Source organism: Larimichthys crocea, chromosome XVII (assembly GCF_000972845.2).
Source record: "Larimichthys crocea isolate SSNF chromosome XVII, L_crocea_2.0, whole genome shotgun sequence".
NCBI lineage: Eukaryota > Metazoa > Chordata > Actinopteri > Sciaenidae > Larimichthys > Larimichthys crocea.
In genome coordinates, this window is record NC_040027.1 from 12,831,804 (window position 1) to 12,848,799 (window position 16,996).

The following is a 16,996-nucleotide window of genomic DNA, read 5'->3' on the forward strand; positions in this document are numbered from 1 at the left end:
TGCGTGTTTGCGTGACGTAATACGTACATTTAAAAAATAAAATACAATTATTTATTATTTTGATACATATATATTTTTAGATTTATTTAATTTATTTATGCATGTTTGCGTGATGTAATACGTACATTTAAAAAATAAAATACAATTATTTATTATTTTGATACATATATATTTTTATATTTATTTAATTTATTTATGCATGTTTACCTGACGTAATACGTACATTTAAAAAATAAAATACAATTATTTATTATTTTGATACATATATATTTTTATATTTATTTAATTTATTTATGCATGTTTACCTGACGTAATACGTACATTTAAAAAATAAAATACAATTATTTATTATTTTGATACATATATATTTTTATATTTATTTAATTTATTTATGCATGTTTACCTGACGTAATACGTACATTTAAAAAATATATATATACATATATATATTTTAACATTTATTGATTTAATTTTAAATTTGTTTTTTTGCGTGATGTAATATGTACATTTTAAAAAATATATTTTGATACATATTTGAATATTTATTTAATTTTAAATGTATTTATTATTTATTGTTTGCGTGATGTAATACGTACATTTATGTTAGTTGTTTTTTTTAAATACAATTCTTAATTTAATTATTTTGATACATATATATTTTAACATTTATTTAATTTTAAATTTAGCACCACAACAAAATTAAATAAATTAACTGTAGGAGCATCCGTTAACTTCAGGTATTTGAGGGTGTGGTTGTTGTTTCACCTAATTTTTTACCTGTGCACTTGATGGCAGGAGTTAGAAAAAGAAGGGTAACATAGGCTCCAATATTTTCCGTTGACCGTCTCATTATTTATTATCCCGTCTTGTTTCCTATCTTCTCATATTTTATCACTAGTATCATATAGTTTTGTCTTATCCAGTTTGTCATGTTAAGTTGGGTGTTACTCTTTTTTAATGAAACACCATGAAACTCTGAAGAAGTGACTGTGGATATTACAGCCTCTTAGCTGCCTTTTTAAATGGACAGTGGCCGCTACACCAACAACTAAAAAAAAATTGTTTATTTTCATATACAAACATTACAAAAAAATGGAGCAAAGTCTTATATTTATGTGCAGTTCTTGTCTCAGTCTTAAGAGAGCTCCAGGGCTTCCTCTGACTCCAGCTGCTCCTCAGTCTTCTGAAACACAGCTCCTCCTCCTCCTCCTCCTCCTCCTCTTCGCTCTCCTGCTTCATCTCCAGCCTCCACACCCTCCTCTCCCTGCCCCTGGCTGGTCATAGATGTTTCCAGTCCGTCCTGGTCAGCGCTGGCGTTCTGCGACTCCGCTCCCTCGTCATCCTCATCTTCTACATCCATCTCAAAAACACGAATGTGCCTCAGATTGGCGCTTAGCTGCCGGGGGAGAAAAAAAAGTTGATGTTAGGAAACAGTCCATTTAATTTATTCACTGGCATGCCTCCTCTTCTCTCTGCTGGCAGAGAAATGTGAGAATACCAAAAGTGTATCATCTGACTGTATCGATCCCTGGAACAAATATAGAAATATTGCAGTGCAGTTCATTCACACATAATATCCCAAACTAAAATCCCCATGCTTTAAATATAAACGGAAGTCCCAGATATAAATTTAACATACCACACAGGCCACTTTGCGGATTCCATTTACAGCAACAAACTGGGCTTTCATGCTTTCCAGTTCACGCCACTGATTCCCCAGCACCAGTTCTTGGCACGGGATGGCACCGCTCTGCTGGTCCAACCTGAAAACACGGGTGACTAATGTAGCATTTCATGCTTTCTGCTGTCTCGTAACATATTTTAATCCACTGATTCAGTCCTAAGAATTAGCTTCTCTGTCCTGATTGAGATTAATGCACACAAACACACCTCAGGTTAGGCTCCCAGTTGAATTCAGTCTCACAGCTCAGGGTGGACGCAAGAGGAAGCTGAGCCAGGACGCGCCTTCGGTTTTCCTCTTCTGATCCTTGCAAGACCACAGTTAGCATTTCATCGTCATAGAAACGAGCGTCCAGGCAGCTGTACACATAATTAGGCCTGAAAAAAAGAAAATCATGTTGAGTTGTAGTACAAACGTCTTTACTCGATGAGGGTTTACTCTTTATGTTGTGTGGAAGGAATGACTAACTGAGCTGCAGCTGCATCATCATCTGGGTTGTCAAGATGATGGCTGAGGTCGATGGACATGACACTGTTGGGGATGTGTCTGTACAAGCAAAAGAAAAAATAAAGATATGGTTATAAACACAGCTTAAACACACAAGAAACTCACACATCACACAGACGTACCTGTCTGGGTCTGTTCCTTTGCGTAACAGGTAGAGCTTGGAGGGTGAAATCTCTGGCATGCAGAACAAAACATAATGCATTTTGGCTTTCTTGTCATTCCACCTGTAAGACAACAACAAAATATGATTAATACGAACCCGTCTTACTGTGCAGAGTGTAATGATGTTTGTTTTACTTACAGAGATGGAAGTTCAAAAAGTCGTGGGGTGTTTTCAGAGCTAGAAAGACAATGGACACGAACAAAAAATGCAACTGTAATCACATTCATTTTGTGGAATTTCGATTACTACAGATTATTAACAGAGGCATAAGATCATACCTCTCTGGCACGGTGTACAGGGGCAAAAAGACAGCCTGTTTTACAGACTTCCCAATCACTTCCTGCATGCACATAGACAAACAACAAATGAACATTTCATTAAAACACATCTAAAGTTGATTTAAAAGTCATGTTTCATTAAATAAAAGGTATATTACCAGCACACATTGTTAATTTTGCCATTTTTTGTATGTATTGTAGCTACAGTATGGGTAAAAATGCAGCAGAGGAATGAGGAATATTGTTCCTGTTCTGGTTTATCTTCAAGTTACATTTCCAGTCCCTGACATTTATAACTAAATGTGTAATTGTATTCATGAAAAACAGGAAGCTGGACAGCACACAAAACTCACTGCAGGTTTCTGTAGACACTGCTCGATCACACCCTCCATCATCCTCTTGACGAAGTGCAAAGACTTTTGGGGATATGAAGGAAACAGCAAAGGGCTCTCTAGATAAACAAGACAAACAAGTGATCTGTTGATTAGTTTGAAATTAAACGCATCATTTAACTTCAGGTACACACAAACACACAAAGTAATTATTGATTTATTGACTGGATTTTTGTGAACTTCTAAAGTCAGGATCATAGTTCACCCTTTAGGTGCGTGCTCTCCTGCAAAAACTTCAGCCACTGGTTTCCCTTTGTGTTGGGCGGAGACACGAGGTCCTCGTCCTCATCCTTCAGGTACTGCATGTGAGAGAGAAACCAGTCTGATGTGAGACAGCAGCTCCATTCAACGACGCTTGAAAGATTTGCAACACAAAACCTCTTACCTGACCAACTCGTTCTACGTTGAAATACTTCCCTTTACGGTCAAAGAGTTCTTCATTCTGTTAAAGCGGATAGTGAACAGCTATAAAATATATAAATATGTTGAAGAAATGTGTCATCACAGTGACATCATGCTGACCTCACCTCACTGAAGTGCTCAGACAGGAAGTCAGCAACAAATGCGATGTCCTTCTGAGTCATCTAGGGGTTAACCAGTATATTAAAACGATGAAATATTCAGAAAACTGAAAAATCAAAAATCTCTCCCGGTATATTTGTTAACTCACCTTGTTGAGCTCTGGTGGTACATGCTCCTCGGACATTCTGAGCATAGCTGTAGGGGAAAAAAAGAGCAATCGTTAAAATAATACTTGGGATCTTACAACAAATGATTACATGACCAATTGTAATTTTTATTCTTACCTACATACAACCACCGAAAAAAGGCCTTAAAGTTCTTCGTACTCTTGTCAATCACCCTAAATGAAAAAAGCAGCGACAGGGGAAACAGCAGCAGACACACAAGTTATACAATAAATAACATGAGCGTTGCTGATGGAACAAGAAACCAATTAATTCAAAAATCATTGAACTCACTGCAGAAGTTCGTTGGCTTTCAGAGAAAATGAACCCACAGCTGTGATCGCACCTGAAATCACAAAACAAACACATGCACATTGATGACTAAAGATCTGATTTTTCCTATTAATCATGCAGGTTAGCAGGTGCGGTACCTTCTATAGCTGCTGAATCTAGGCCGAGCGGCTCAAACTTCTGCTTCCACAGGGACATGCCTTTCACCTCGCTGAGGTGATACAGCAGAGCCTCAGAGCCACTATAGGAAAGAGAGCAGAGGGAGAGGTTAAAACTGAAGAATCTCGGGTAGAAGGCAGCGTTAAGGGAAGGGAAAGGCTGAAAATACCTCTGCAGGTGGCTGATCACCAGCTTCTGAATGCTCGAGTAAGAGGACTCAATGGACTGGCCGAGCTTCTTCAGGCCCTGTGATGAAAACAGAGAAACAATATGTGTTTTTCAGCAACATGAACACTTCTCTGAACTGCAAATAAACTCAAGATTCTCCACCTCTTACCTTGACAGTCAACAGATTCATAAGAAGAGCCTGTAGTTCAGGGCTAAATGAAAAACAAATAGATTATTTGTCACCATCTACAGGACACTCCAAACACTGCAACATGACCATGAATAAACAACAACAGAATATTCCTCTGTTCTCACCTTGATTGTCCCCACAGCAAAAGCTCCAGAAACTCATCTTGAACTTGAGTGCTTGTGTTCTTTTCCTACAAAGACGGATAATAAGACATTAGTTGCTCTCTCTCGTTTGAGCTGATTTAGACAAACAAACCACGACCGCTGACCTGAACAAACTTAGTGAGTCGAAGATCCATCTGCATGAGGATGTCCTCCCAGGCTTCACACATACATGTGAGCGAGAGGTGCAGGTACTGCAGCAGGGTAGAGATGTGGGTGAACTTGCGTGCCATCCTGGTCACCTCGGGCAGACAGTCCGACAACAACCCTGTGTCCAGCTGGAAGACAAAGACGGACGTTAAAATAAGCCGTGAGTTAGATTGGAGATGACATGAAGAAAAAAAAAATCAAGCTTACAAGAACTTTAAGTCAACTCATCCATCTCACCTGAATGTAGCAGATCTCTGGGTTGTTGTCAGCAGACCTGACTTCTGTGATGACGGACAATGACTTGAGATCACTGGACAGACTGAGACTGCGGCATGTTCCAGACACCTGTAGAGTGTCGATAAATGAAAAGAACACAACAATACATTTAGTTATTCATCTTGTGTCCTTCAGATATCAGTTTTAAAGGCTTAATATTTTATATTTGAGAAGTTATGATCCAACTCTAGGGTAACGGTAGAAGCTAAACTTTGTTGTGGAGACATTTTCTTACATTTTATTTTAACATGTTTCCAGTGCAACTTAAACTTTTAGTTTGGCTGTTTATGACAACACATTTCTGTACTATGATCAGACTTTTGCTGGCAAATATTTCTTTCAGCGACCAATATATCAGTAGATTAATGAATTCTTTTGGAAGACGTAACTATGAAAAGAGTCTTACCCCTGTTAGAGTGGCAATCTTGTACATCCCGTAGGCATAAAGCTCCACAAAACCAGCGTCTCCTCCAAGAACAAGTATGTTCAGCCTGTGTGGAGACAAAACCGGCTGATGAAATAATTTCCAGTGCATCTTAAAAAGAAACGATTCAGACTAAAGAAGCTTCATTCACCTGACTTCTCCCAGAAGATTCATGATCTCATCAGACTTTTCCTCACTGTAACACAGATAGATAGATACATACATAAGGCTGCAAAATATACAGCGGACAACTAATCAGACTAATGAGTTATGTAGTAAAATACTGCCCCACCTGAAGATCTTGGAGGTCGTGCTATAGCTGTGGGGAAAAACACAGTTTGAGCAGTTAATCAGTGATAGGAGTTTCTGTCTTATAATCCGATGTGCAGTAAATGCTGGTTACCTCTTGGGGAGTGTTGGTAACTTGGGAAGAAAAAGTTTAGATTCATCCTCCGAGCTGTAGAAGGAGCTGAGGGCACTGAAACACACGAAAAAGACCGAACATGATGTGCTTTGAGTGCCATGAGTTTGATCCCTGAGCCTCGCACATACACATACCTGCTCTCCTCCACCACCTCCATCCAATGCATGCAGGTCACAGGGTTCTGCATCGGAAACACGTGGAGGATCTCCGCTTTCTCAACGCCACACAGGACCACCTGCTTGGTGTCTCCGAGGCTGAAGGCCAATACTGGGGAGTAAAAGGAAGAACATAAGCATAACCACTTCATGTATCCATCAACAAGCAGATGACTAGTAACAGAAAAATGCACACAGTCTTACTTTTCCCATCAGGTCGCCAGGCAAGTGCGGTGATCTCCTTCCCAGTATACTCACTGGGTGGTAAGCTCCAAACACGCTGGAAACTAGCCAAGCGGTGTAGCAACAACTATGGACGAACACCAACCATTAAAAAAAAATCATAAACAATACCAAGACATCTTTTAGGATACATAAACGATTTTCAAGCCTACCTCTCCGGTTGTGTTGGCCAGAGCGATGAGATCTCTTTTGGGCGACCATGCCATGCACAGCACAGGGTTAGGGAGCTGCTTCTCTCCCACTTGCCGGAAGGCAGGCATGCTGTCGACTGGAAAATATGAAAAGTTTTAATAAATAACAGAGAATGATGTGATGTGATGTGATAATGTAATGTAATCTTGTGTTAGTGCTGCTAGAGTAAAACAAGACATTTGAGTCTTGGTTGTAAGTACGTTAGTAGTACATTCATACAGTGATATCTATCTAATACTTGTAGACAGATAGATGCTTTATTGTCTTTATGAGGAAATTTGTTGCCATAGTGACTGAGGTCCTGTGCTATACCATGTGCTCTGTGTGTTATGGCTTTATTGTGGAGGTCTGAGAAGTTGAGGATGGGGAGAAACGGGTGTGTGATGAGTGAGTTTGCTCATTGTACAAACAATCTACTGACATTTACACAGTGTATCGTAGTACACTTACATATACTACGTGTACAGCTTGTGTCCTTACATAGCAGCAGAGTTCGACCATCTGCTATTGTAAAGTGATTTCCAACCATTTAGATAACACACTAAATGTTTCAAGCAAATAGCAAATACATTAACAGACTTTCCTGTATTTCCTGTATGGCTGTAAATTGACTGTGTTGTACAAAACAAAAAGCAGGAGCTGGAGCTGGTTATAGAGATATGGATGCTCCATGATAAACTTCTCAACACAATGGACAACAGCTCACATCCACTACATGACCTCCTAATCAAACAACAGAGCAGATTCAGTCAGATTCACTCTGTTGATACGAATACATAACTTGACTAGCACTGAGTCTATTAATACTGTATCTATTTGTTTATCGTGTGCCTGTGAAATGCAGCTACCATGTCGGTGTAAAGGTGTGCAAGCAGGTGAATAACCGTTAGTCAAACGGTGATAAACCAACTGACACTCGGCGCTAACGAGCTCGAGCCGTTACTGTTGATAAACCAACTGACACTCGGCGCTAACGAGCTCGAGCCGTTACCGTTGATAACCAACTGACACTCGGCACTAACTGGCGCGAGCCGTTACTGTTGATAAACCAACTGACACTCGGCGCTAACGAGCTCGAGCCGTTACCGTTGAAAAACCAACTGACACTGTGAGCTAACGAGCTCGAGCCGTTACCGTTGATAAACCAACTGACACTGTGCGCTAACTGGCTCGTGCTGTTACCGTTCAGAGCTGTCAATCAAAGCCGTCTGTCCCAGTGTTGGATATGATGCTAGCAGGCAGCCGAAGCTAACGTCGAGAAACTGAGCTGAACGACGTCACAGGCGGTAAAACAACAACAACAACAACAACATACCGTAACAGATATGAAGGAGTCAAACTCTGAAAAACTATGTTTTACTTTTCTTCGTGGTGTTTTCACAGTTACGCGGACAGCGCCATTTTTTTCACTGTCACCAATCACCGTAGAGCAACGGAAGCCACGAGGTGACACAATTGCTCAGAGGCAAAAAAAAACGCAATTCGTAAGTGTGACCAGTAGACACTTTGTAAAAGTACACTGAAGAAGTTGTTGTTGTAATTGCTTCAAAGTCAGAGGCATCAGTACATTGCCGACATATTTGTGCTTTAAAATAACTGTGAGTATCTGTTTGTAGTATAAGATATCAGCATGTGAGGTCACATCTAGTTTTTGGTACTTTTACAGTTTTGTATTAAAGTATAGCTCAGTAATTTTGTCCAGCAAATTATTCTTTAGCATTAAGTCTACAGTATTGCTAGCTGCTGCCTAATAGCTAATGCATATTTGTGAGTATTTGTGTGTCTGCAAGTGGGTTTTATTTTGTTGTCTTTTGTGACAGTTTTCTCAATGTAAGGTATTTACCATTGCCCATTTGCCCAGCTCCTGTTCTGGCACAACACTGGCACAACACTCCCCATCAGCATTCACACGCGTCCCAGGTATGAAAACCTCCTCAAACGTTTTAAAAACGCCTGTGATACAAACACTAACACTCCCTCGGTGCTTTGAGCTCACAGTCTGAACAGCCCGGCTAACAAAGTGAGCTAACATTACCTAACAGCAGCTATATTTTACGACAGTTTACTTTGCTGTCCATCAGGAAACTCTCCATAAAATATCATCCAGTTTCACAAAAATCAGTGAAGTAGTTTGTAGTGTGTGACTTAGTGCCGTAAAGCGTTACGTACTTCTTGTGGGTGATCGAACCCAGAGCACAAAGTTACACAGTGTAAGAACAAATGTACGAAGGAATTCATTTATTTTAATGGTAGGAAAGTAATGCAATGTTGCTTTACTGACTCTTTGACATTACATACTAATATATTCTTGTGTCAAGGCTAAAACACAAAGATATTAACCTTTACTGAAGGTGTGATGTATTTTTTTTTAATCCAAACAGGGCACAGGCCTAATATGAGAATAAAATCTCTCTCTCTCTCTTATCTATGGAAACACTATAGATAAATACTGAGTGTAGGCAACATGTAAATATAATCTGTGATGCAAGGAGTCATGTTGTGGTGGACACGTAACAGTATAAAATGGTGTTGGGAATGTTCCAGTACTATTCTTACACAGATCACAGCACAGATACACATCTGAAAAAGTCACCAGAAATAATGCAGGTATTTTTAAATGATGCCTTAGTGTCAGTTATTGCTAATTGGGGTACGGTGACGAGTGAGGAGAATTTTTAGAAGATTACTGATTAGCTGGTGAGGATGTGAAGTAGAAAGTTATTACAGTGGAAAATCCTTTCCCAACTTATCAGTGGCACTTAACTGTAATCACCGGATTGATGAAGAACCAGAATAGCTCCAAATGTGATAGCGGCCTAGAAATAGACCAAGTGAGGCTGCGTGGTCCTCGACTGTCTGATATCCTTCTAACCTGCTCTTTTGTCTTTAATGTGAGACATCTTTTTTCTCGTATAACAAATAAGACAATTATTTATGTTATATCTTGGCAGCATTGACCTTGACAAAAGCACCAGTCTTTGCTAAATCCTCCTCGTTACATAGGGTGAGACAGATAAGTGGGTGGTCTGGGGTCATTGGGTCAATTCAACTGGACACATTGGTAACACTGACAAGCTGCTGTCACGTCACTGTGTCATATTAGATGTCTTCACCAGACAAACCCAGCAAGTAACTGATGCATTCAGCAGGACGTTTGATATCTCTTCATTATCCAAACCTGCAGTTTAAAGAGCACTGAATGCACAATGAGAGCCACTGAATGTTGCATGAACTTCAATTGTACTATTATGCATGCACATTATGGGTGTGTTGTATCAAATATTACAACAGGATGCATTGTTTTCCATGTTTAATTAACAAATACTCGTCCTGCAAAAAATGTCACCACTACCTTCTGTTCCCCTGGACTACCATAACACTCTCTCTCTTCTTGCCAGTATTCTGGCTGTGAAACATGAGCCGGGGCCAAATATAGCCCCACACAGTGAGCAGTTAGAGACCGGGACAGATGGGACAGCAGGCCACTGCAGAGGCAGTACGCAATTGGACCCTGAACCTGAGAGATCCTGCTGACTGTCTGACCAATAAGGCTGCTCTTCTGGAAAGAGAAGCTTCTTTTTGGATCATTCTTTCTTTAATAAACGAGGCAAACCTGGAACAACGAAACCAGGAGAAAGTGTTTGGATACATAGCACACTTTAAGGTAAATTTTGCTCTGTTTTTGTTGATTCTTTCAATGGCATTTCACGGTTCAGCTGTTGATTATTGACCAAGAGTATGACTTAAATCATTTAATGTAACAGTATAGCTGTTTAAATGTAGTGGCTATATACAGTATCAGTCATAGTGGAGCATTAGAGACACTATATCATCTTTGTCATGTTCTTCTAAGGATATTCAGATTCCTTCTCATTTTAAACTACATATTTGAATTAAATATAACAAATAACGTGAATTTACATATATAAGATATAGTTAATATTTAAATTGGCTTATACATCTTGAAATATTAGCTAGTGGAAACTTTGACAGCACTGACAGTTGTTAACTTTCTGTCAATCAGTCTCAACCTTTAACATTTTCCACATTCATATTTAATAACCACTGCACTATTGTTATTGTCCTCTTTGAAAGTCTCGGCTTGTCCGTCTTTAATGCTTCAACCTGGTGACTGACAGTGTATGTTTGTCCGTTTCCAGTTGTACCTGTGTGTGTTTGACTGAGTTTCAAGGACCCTCTCTCTTAAGCTCAGGGTGGGAGAGTTTGTGCTGCTGCTGTGAAACATAGCCCAGGAGATTAAAAATAACAACAGCTGGTCTTCAGGACGCCATGAGGCGCTGAGTGTCACACTGCTCCGTGCATGTATCCACACCAACATACTATATATCTCGGGTCAACGTCTCGAGAGATCAGAGCAGAGGAAACACGCCTTTTTTCAAACTACTAGCACATTACATGTAAACTAGCATGTAAAGATGCATCAGGTGACATAAATGTACAGCGCAAACACTGTGAGCACATTTCTCCATCATTTGTTCACAAAACATCACAGGAGAAATGTTCTAAATGTATTATATGAACATGTAGACATTCAGAATTTATCGACAATTCCATGCATTTAAAGAACGAACTGAAAAAATACATATACTTTATATGTGTATGATTATGTATTGATGCATCTGTAGCCCTACTCTCCCCACAGTATCAGCCAAGCTGAAAGGTTTATTATTTGTTTATTTAACTGAATAAACAGTGACTGATGAGTGACATACACTTACACTGACACTGACAGTCACCGGGACCTTTGATAGGTAAAGAAAAAACTAGCTTTCCTGCACTTCATATCATCCCAGATGAAATAACTGTTTAAATTCCAGGTAATAATATTAAAATTAATAAGAACTTATTCATTAGTAATAGTAGTATTATGATGATAATAATATTAATATTATCATTATTATAAACAGTATTTTGACTGTGTCAGACAGAATAAGAACTTTGGATAACAACATTCATTTCATCACGTTTTTTTAGTCAACAAAATATTATTTTCAGCTGTAACTGTCACACAGATGAGAGTAGAGTTAATACATGTGTCATAAGTACGACAAAGAACAGAGTAATGGGGTTTGAGTAATGCCGGTCATGTTCACTATGACCTCAGTTAAGGCCTTTGCTAATACCCACCAACTGTGTGCAGACAACACTGGACTGAGTCATCCTGCCTCATATGGCTGCGAGGGGAAACGAGCCAGTATTGTGAAGTCTATATTTTAAGCTTGACTCCACTTGTTTGTCATTTCCATTTCCACTGATAGTCGTGTCATGTATACGACATAAACTGTACTGTATACAATGTAAATGTGTGTAATTTGATGTGTATTCCAGGATGCAGGACGGGAGTTGGAATCAGCCACTCCCCATCGCTCTGCTGCTGAAGGACCCGGCAGGAGGCAGGACTTTGGAGGGCGATGGGGGGGTGTTTTCTGAGGCATCCTCTGATGGGGAACTCTATCTGGACTCAGTGACTGAGCTGGATTCTGGAGATGGGGACTTTGCAGATCTTACTGCATTCTTGAGTGCAGATGAGATTAATCGTAGCCTGGACCTGGCCTGGGAGTCCTTTGGTGACCCATTTGAGTCTGAAAATCCAGGCCCATCTCATCCTACATCCCAGGAGCAGGCTCTCCAACATGTCCCCTCCCATCCCATGCCCCCTCAGACCACTGAAAACCTCATTACAAGCCCAAACCAGCAGCACCAGACCAAAGCCCCCTGCCCAGCTGACAATGCAGCACTTGAAGTCTCTTCCAGCCAGAACGCCCCCCTCAGCAAACCCATACAGGTGTCCAGTGAGGCTCCGTCCTCTACGGAGAAGGTTGTCCGCCACAAACCCATCCAGCCAGTGTATAAGCAGGATAAACCTCGGCTTCTTCATGAAGGCCTGGAGCTGAATGATCGGGCAGCTTCAGCCACAGAGTTCTGTAGCCGAGCTGCCACGTTCATCGAGGAGCTGTCATCTATCTTCAAAGGTTCTGCTCATTTGGAGCAGCAGGTGGAGGAGGACTCCTCCTCTCCTGATAGTGGTTATCTGTCCCCGAGGAGTCGGCGGCCGGTCCCTCAGGGCTCAGTCTCTGCTCCCTCTCTGCCTCCCAGCCAGCAAGAGGAGACACAGTTCAACCAGCCGGCCATGAGCCTGGAGTCGCAGTCTGGAGGGCCCGTGGGAGTGGCGGCTTCTGCTAGGTACCAACACTCTGGAGCTCCAACCTCACATGGACCGCTGTCTCCACCCTGCTTCCTCCAGAAGCTGAAGAGTCAGGAGGTGGCAGAAGGAAGCCCCATTCGTCTGGAATGCAGAGTCACAGGAAACCCACTGCCGCTCGTCAGGTAAGATTTGATCTTTGTTGGCAAATCACTGTCACACAGCATCCATTAAGTAGAGCTGTCCTGGAGCTTTCAGTGGTATCACATGATCTTCCTCGGTTGATGATGTTGACCCACTTGGAACTGAACTGAAGATGTTATGTTTACATTATCCTGAGAACTTTTCCTGGCTTTATTGAGAGGGTTGAATTTAACAGGGATCTGCTCTCTTGATATTATAACATACTTTATTTTTGTTTTATTCATATCACACATTTCAAATACTTTAGTGCAGACAGATATTTTTTAAACTGTCCCTTCTTATTCCATAGACTGCGAAAGAAATCAAATAAAATGTATTTAAGAATGAGAATGTGCATTAAATTTGCTGAAGTGTATTAAGAGAGACAATGGGAATTTCTTTTTTTTTATTAAAATACTAAAAGAAGTCCACTGAAATGTGACTGTGGCTCAGGAGGTAGAGCAGGTCGTCCACTAATCCGTGTCCTTGAGCAAGATGCTGAATGCCAAATTATGTGTGAATGTGTACCAATGGTTAGTTTCCAAAAAACTGATGAGCAGGTGGCACCTTGTCAGGCAGGAAATGCCACCCAAGTATGAATGTGTGTGAATGGGTGAATGAGATATGTAGTATAAATGCACCTTGAGTGGTCAGTGGAAGACTAGAAAGGTGCTCTGCCAAATTACCCAAAAAATATAATAAAATTCTAACTTACAAACAATTTGTTTAGGTTTTTATTCAGGTTTTGAGATATCTGTGAGGTTTCTTCTATATAATGTTGCCTAAAGCATTAAAAAATGCATTTTTTCTATTGACAACATGCAGAAACAGCAAATCTGTTACTGTGGAAAACCTGCAGAGCTACAGTTTAAGTTTTAGTACACGTCCTGCTTCGGATTTTTTTCAGTGTTTTCAGAACCGCAAACAATTTTCCATTTTCCACCTACATTATATCCGGGTGGAAGTAGAGATCAGGTCAGGTAACATTAGTGGAAATCTCTGTGCTTATAGTCAGAGTCTCCAGGTATTGAATGAATGCGACCTGAGACCTGACCTACAGTATATGAACAGACGTTTATATCACAGTGTGAGTGATGTTGACCAGACCAGGCGTCAGGACTCAGCCTTGCTGGCCTGGCCATTAGAGATAAGGTGGGCGAGATGGGAGGCGGCCAGGAGGAGGTGAGAGTTACTCATGTGTTGACAAGCAGAGCACCTGGTTTCGGGTTTTGGGGGGGACTTCCACTCTGTGTAAGCACATTTGTGCATTGCTACCTGAGCCAGTGAAAGCAGGCACACTGTCTAATTTATGCCTGGATGAACTGTTTGAGGGGACAGAACCCCCTGCCCTTGGTTATTTGCACCAGTTCAGACTATAAATACTCTCCTCTCTTGTTTCTAGATATGTAAACCTCACAGCTCAGTCAACATGCTTGTTGTTTACTACAGAGACATACCTGTACTAATTAAAGATGTAGTCTATTTGAATGATTGGTTTCAGAGCTTTAGGGCGGCTTTTTCTGCAGCGTGTGTTTGTTCCTTCTGATGGTTTAGCTTCTAAAAGTGAACCATACTGTCTGTATTCATCACTACATTCATCTACTTGTTGCAGCACTTCATTGACACCATACTTCACCCTGACGTGTTTAGTATCTTTCGAGACCTTGCGATCTTACCTAGAATTTATCCAAATATGGCTCGTATCTTGTCTGAGTCTATAATAATAAACCCTCCAAAAGATCCCATAGAATCAAAGAGATTCCCTGTCATGAAGTTTTGAGCGGACAATGTGTTTTTTAGGCGTTTGTGTAATCAGAAGACATAAAGTCCCAGGACGTGTATCTCCCCACTAGGCTATGAGGGGCCTCTTCTGCGGCTGTATAAATAGTCTCCAGGCCAACAGGAGCCAGGCACAGGAATGCAGGCAATGCAATGACAAGGCGTTTTCAGTCACCAGGCTCTACATCTTCCCACACCTTCTTGGGGAATATGAAGGTAGTGTGTAGCATGTTTAACCACAGGGAAACAGGAGAGTCCAGACATACTGTAGCCATTCTGATGTTACATAACAGAGAAAATGAAAGGAAAGCTGAAAGAAGTGAAGGGGAAAAGTAAAAAATTGTAAAACGCTTTGCTTTTTTACCCTCTCTGTAATCATAAGCTGCGTATAGTTTACAAGTGTCCCAGAAAAGGCTATGACATTTATGGCGCTGACAGTGAATTCAGATGATGTTGCAGAAGGAGATGGAAGGATTTTCTGAACCGCAGATTCGTGCAGTTGTTTGATGGACTGTGTGTTTGCTTATGTGCCAGCTCAGTCAGTGACATGCACTCAGTATTGTTTGTGCACTGTGCTGTCGCTTCATGCGTTGGCTATGGATTGTCAACACTAGATGGCAGCAAATTATAGATTATTCACAACAATGCTGAGCATCTTCTGGAGGTATCTTCTTGTGTATGTGTAAAAGATATCCACATAGTGACAAATTAATTAAGTACAGTTGTGTTTATCATCTCTGTCTGTACTGAGATCTCTTAACAGCTTAGTATTTTCTCTAAACTCAAACATCTCACACTCATATGTCTGAATTTCTCATCTGCAGATCTCTGCAGCTGTGCATAGTAGATGTGTGTATACCTATTTTCCTAAGCGTACATTTATTGTGTGTTTCACTCGAAAGTTAATGGCTTCCGTTCATCCTTGTATGTGTGAGCATGCAGATGCATGTGCGTGAATCCAAATGCCTTATTCCACGTCCCGTGGGGCAGCGCCTTTGATGCAGCTGCCAGCGTCCAAGCAGGTGACACACCCCCCCCACCTCACCTCCTCGTTCTTTCTGCCTAATGAGCTTGTGCTGAGCTGATGCCAGCGTTTTGCACGGCCAGTGAAAGAGACATTCCTGGTGGTTGGGTGCTGGGCGCGGTCTTCCGTGGTCAACCACAATTTGTCTCGGCCGGAGACTCTTATGGTGCAGAGCGCCTGGTATTCTTCAGTATGTCTTCATGCTCTTCACACACAATGCTTTATGCAATGCTCTGTTTATAATGATGCATCTCTGGTATTGGGATGCATGTGTGTGTTATATCCTTGTGGGAACCACTTTGTGCATTTTTTCAGTCTGAGGTCACTCTGGCTTTTCTTTATGCCTTCAAGAGGTTAGTTTTGGATTAAGATTAAGTGTTGGCATGAGTGAACAGGGAATGTATGCAGTCAGTATGTTTGTGTGTGGTTAAAGAGAGCATTTCTAAACCAAATTGATGATGTGAGGTTTGCCTGTGCGGCACACTAAACACGCTGCGGGTGCCTGATGACTGATTTCTCACTATTTCAATGCACTGAAAAGCAGACAGAAAATCCATCTCCAATTGTGGCACGCTCAGCATGCTATTTTAGGCATTTGTCTGATGCTCTTCCATGTCATTACCCTAACTGCCTGCTGTGAAAACAAGGCATTTCAAAACTTGACTTGGAGTTGAATGAAGAGAGAGAAAGAGATGGGCATTTATGGTATAGAGCAGCCTCTGCTGCTTGGTTTCAGACGAATACACAAAACCACAGGGGAAACGTTTAGAAGATGAGAGGCCGGCAGTGAATTTTGTTATGAAATCTATAAAAGGCGGTGTCTGAAACGTCGGTAGGAGACGACATACCATCGATTGATGAAGGAAATATGGAGTATGATCCTTGTCTGACAGGATCATAGACGTCGGCAGGCAAACAGACATAAAAGGACACACACACATACACAAATATGTAGTCCTTGTATGCAGTATTTATTTTTGCAAGTTGTCTAACCGATACTCAAATTCTATACAAGGATATAAAAGACGTCTCCCTCTAATAGATATGGTTCAGTCCTGAAAACCAAACCATTTGATCAAATTGTGGAATAATCCATCCACCTGCAGCCAAAGGGACTAAATCACATTAATCTGAGGCTTCAGGAAATACCTTGTGTCACCTCCTGTTATTTACTGGCTTCCGAAAAAATTCCCCCTAGTTTGTATTCTGGGTTTGGATTTTTCTTTTTATCTTTGAAGTCCCTCTCAGTGGTAACTTGTAGTTAACCATGTAGGATATCTAAGAAATGCTGAAATTATTTTATTATT

General features: G+C 40.8%; 2 protein-coding genes across 5 annotated transcripts in view; one reads left to right on the forward strand and one right to left on the reverse strand.

Moving 5' to 3' along the window:
* Positions 1-1,049: 1,049 nt before the first annotated feature.
* anapc4 (anaphase promoting complex subunit 4) lies at positions 1,050-7,981 on the reverse strand. 3 transcript variants are annotated; one of them, XM_019278240.2, is made up of 28 exons: positions 7,901-7,981; positions 6,501-6,616; positions 6,310-6,415; positions 6,085-6,217; positions 5,930-6,004; positions 5,819-5,845; positions 5,678-5,722; positions 5,509-5,593; positions 5,064-5,171; positions 4,784-4,954; positions 4,641-4,705; positions 4,495-4,537; positions 4,327-4,403; positions 4,139-4,239; positions 4,002-4,053; positions 3,828-3,883; positions 3,692-3,738; positions 3,549-3,605; positions 3,407-3,463; positions 3,227-3,320; positions 2,983-3,080; positions 2,630-2,691; positions 2,490-2,528; positions 2,311-2,412; positions 2,150-2,227; positions 1,891-2,058; positions 1,640-1,763; positions 1,050-1,396 (listed from the first exon to the last, which is right to left on the reverse strand). In XM_019278240.2, exons 2-28 carry the CDS (start codon positions 6,606-6,608, stop codon positions 1,136-1,138), a joined length of 2,439 nt encoding a protein of 812 aa, XP_019133785.2. In that variant the 5' UTR covers positions 6,609-6,616; positions 7,901-7,981; the 3' UTR covers positions 1,050-1,135. The 3 variants fall into 3 exon arrangements, with proteins under 3 accessions (XP_019133785.2, XP_010729296.3, XP_027146009.1); XM_010730994.3 differs by having other exon boundaries at positions 7,856-7,965; XM_027290208.1 differs by lacking the exon at positions 7,901-7,981 and adding an exon at positions 7,723-7,826.
* The window catches only part of palld (palladin, cytoskeletal associated protein), a 51,609-nt gene continuing 42,549 nt past the window's right edge, over positions 7,937-16,996 (forward strand). For both annotated transcript variants that reach the window (XM_019278272.2, XM_019278271.2), the window contains exons 1-4: positions 7,937-8,024; positions 8,361-8,460; positions 9,939-10,204; positions 11,890-12,888. In XM_019278272.2, coding sequence (XP_019133817.2) covers positions 11,891-12,888 — 998 coding nt within the window. In that variant the 5' untranslated portion in view covers positions 7,937-8,024; positions 8,361-8,460; positions 9,939-10,204; position 11,890. The remainder of the gene's footprint in view (positions 8,025-8,360; positions 8,461-9,938; positions 10,205-11,889; positions 12,889-16,996) is intronic.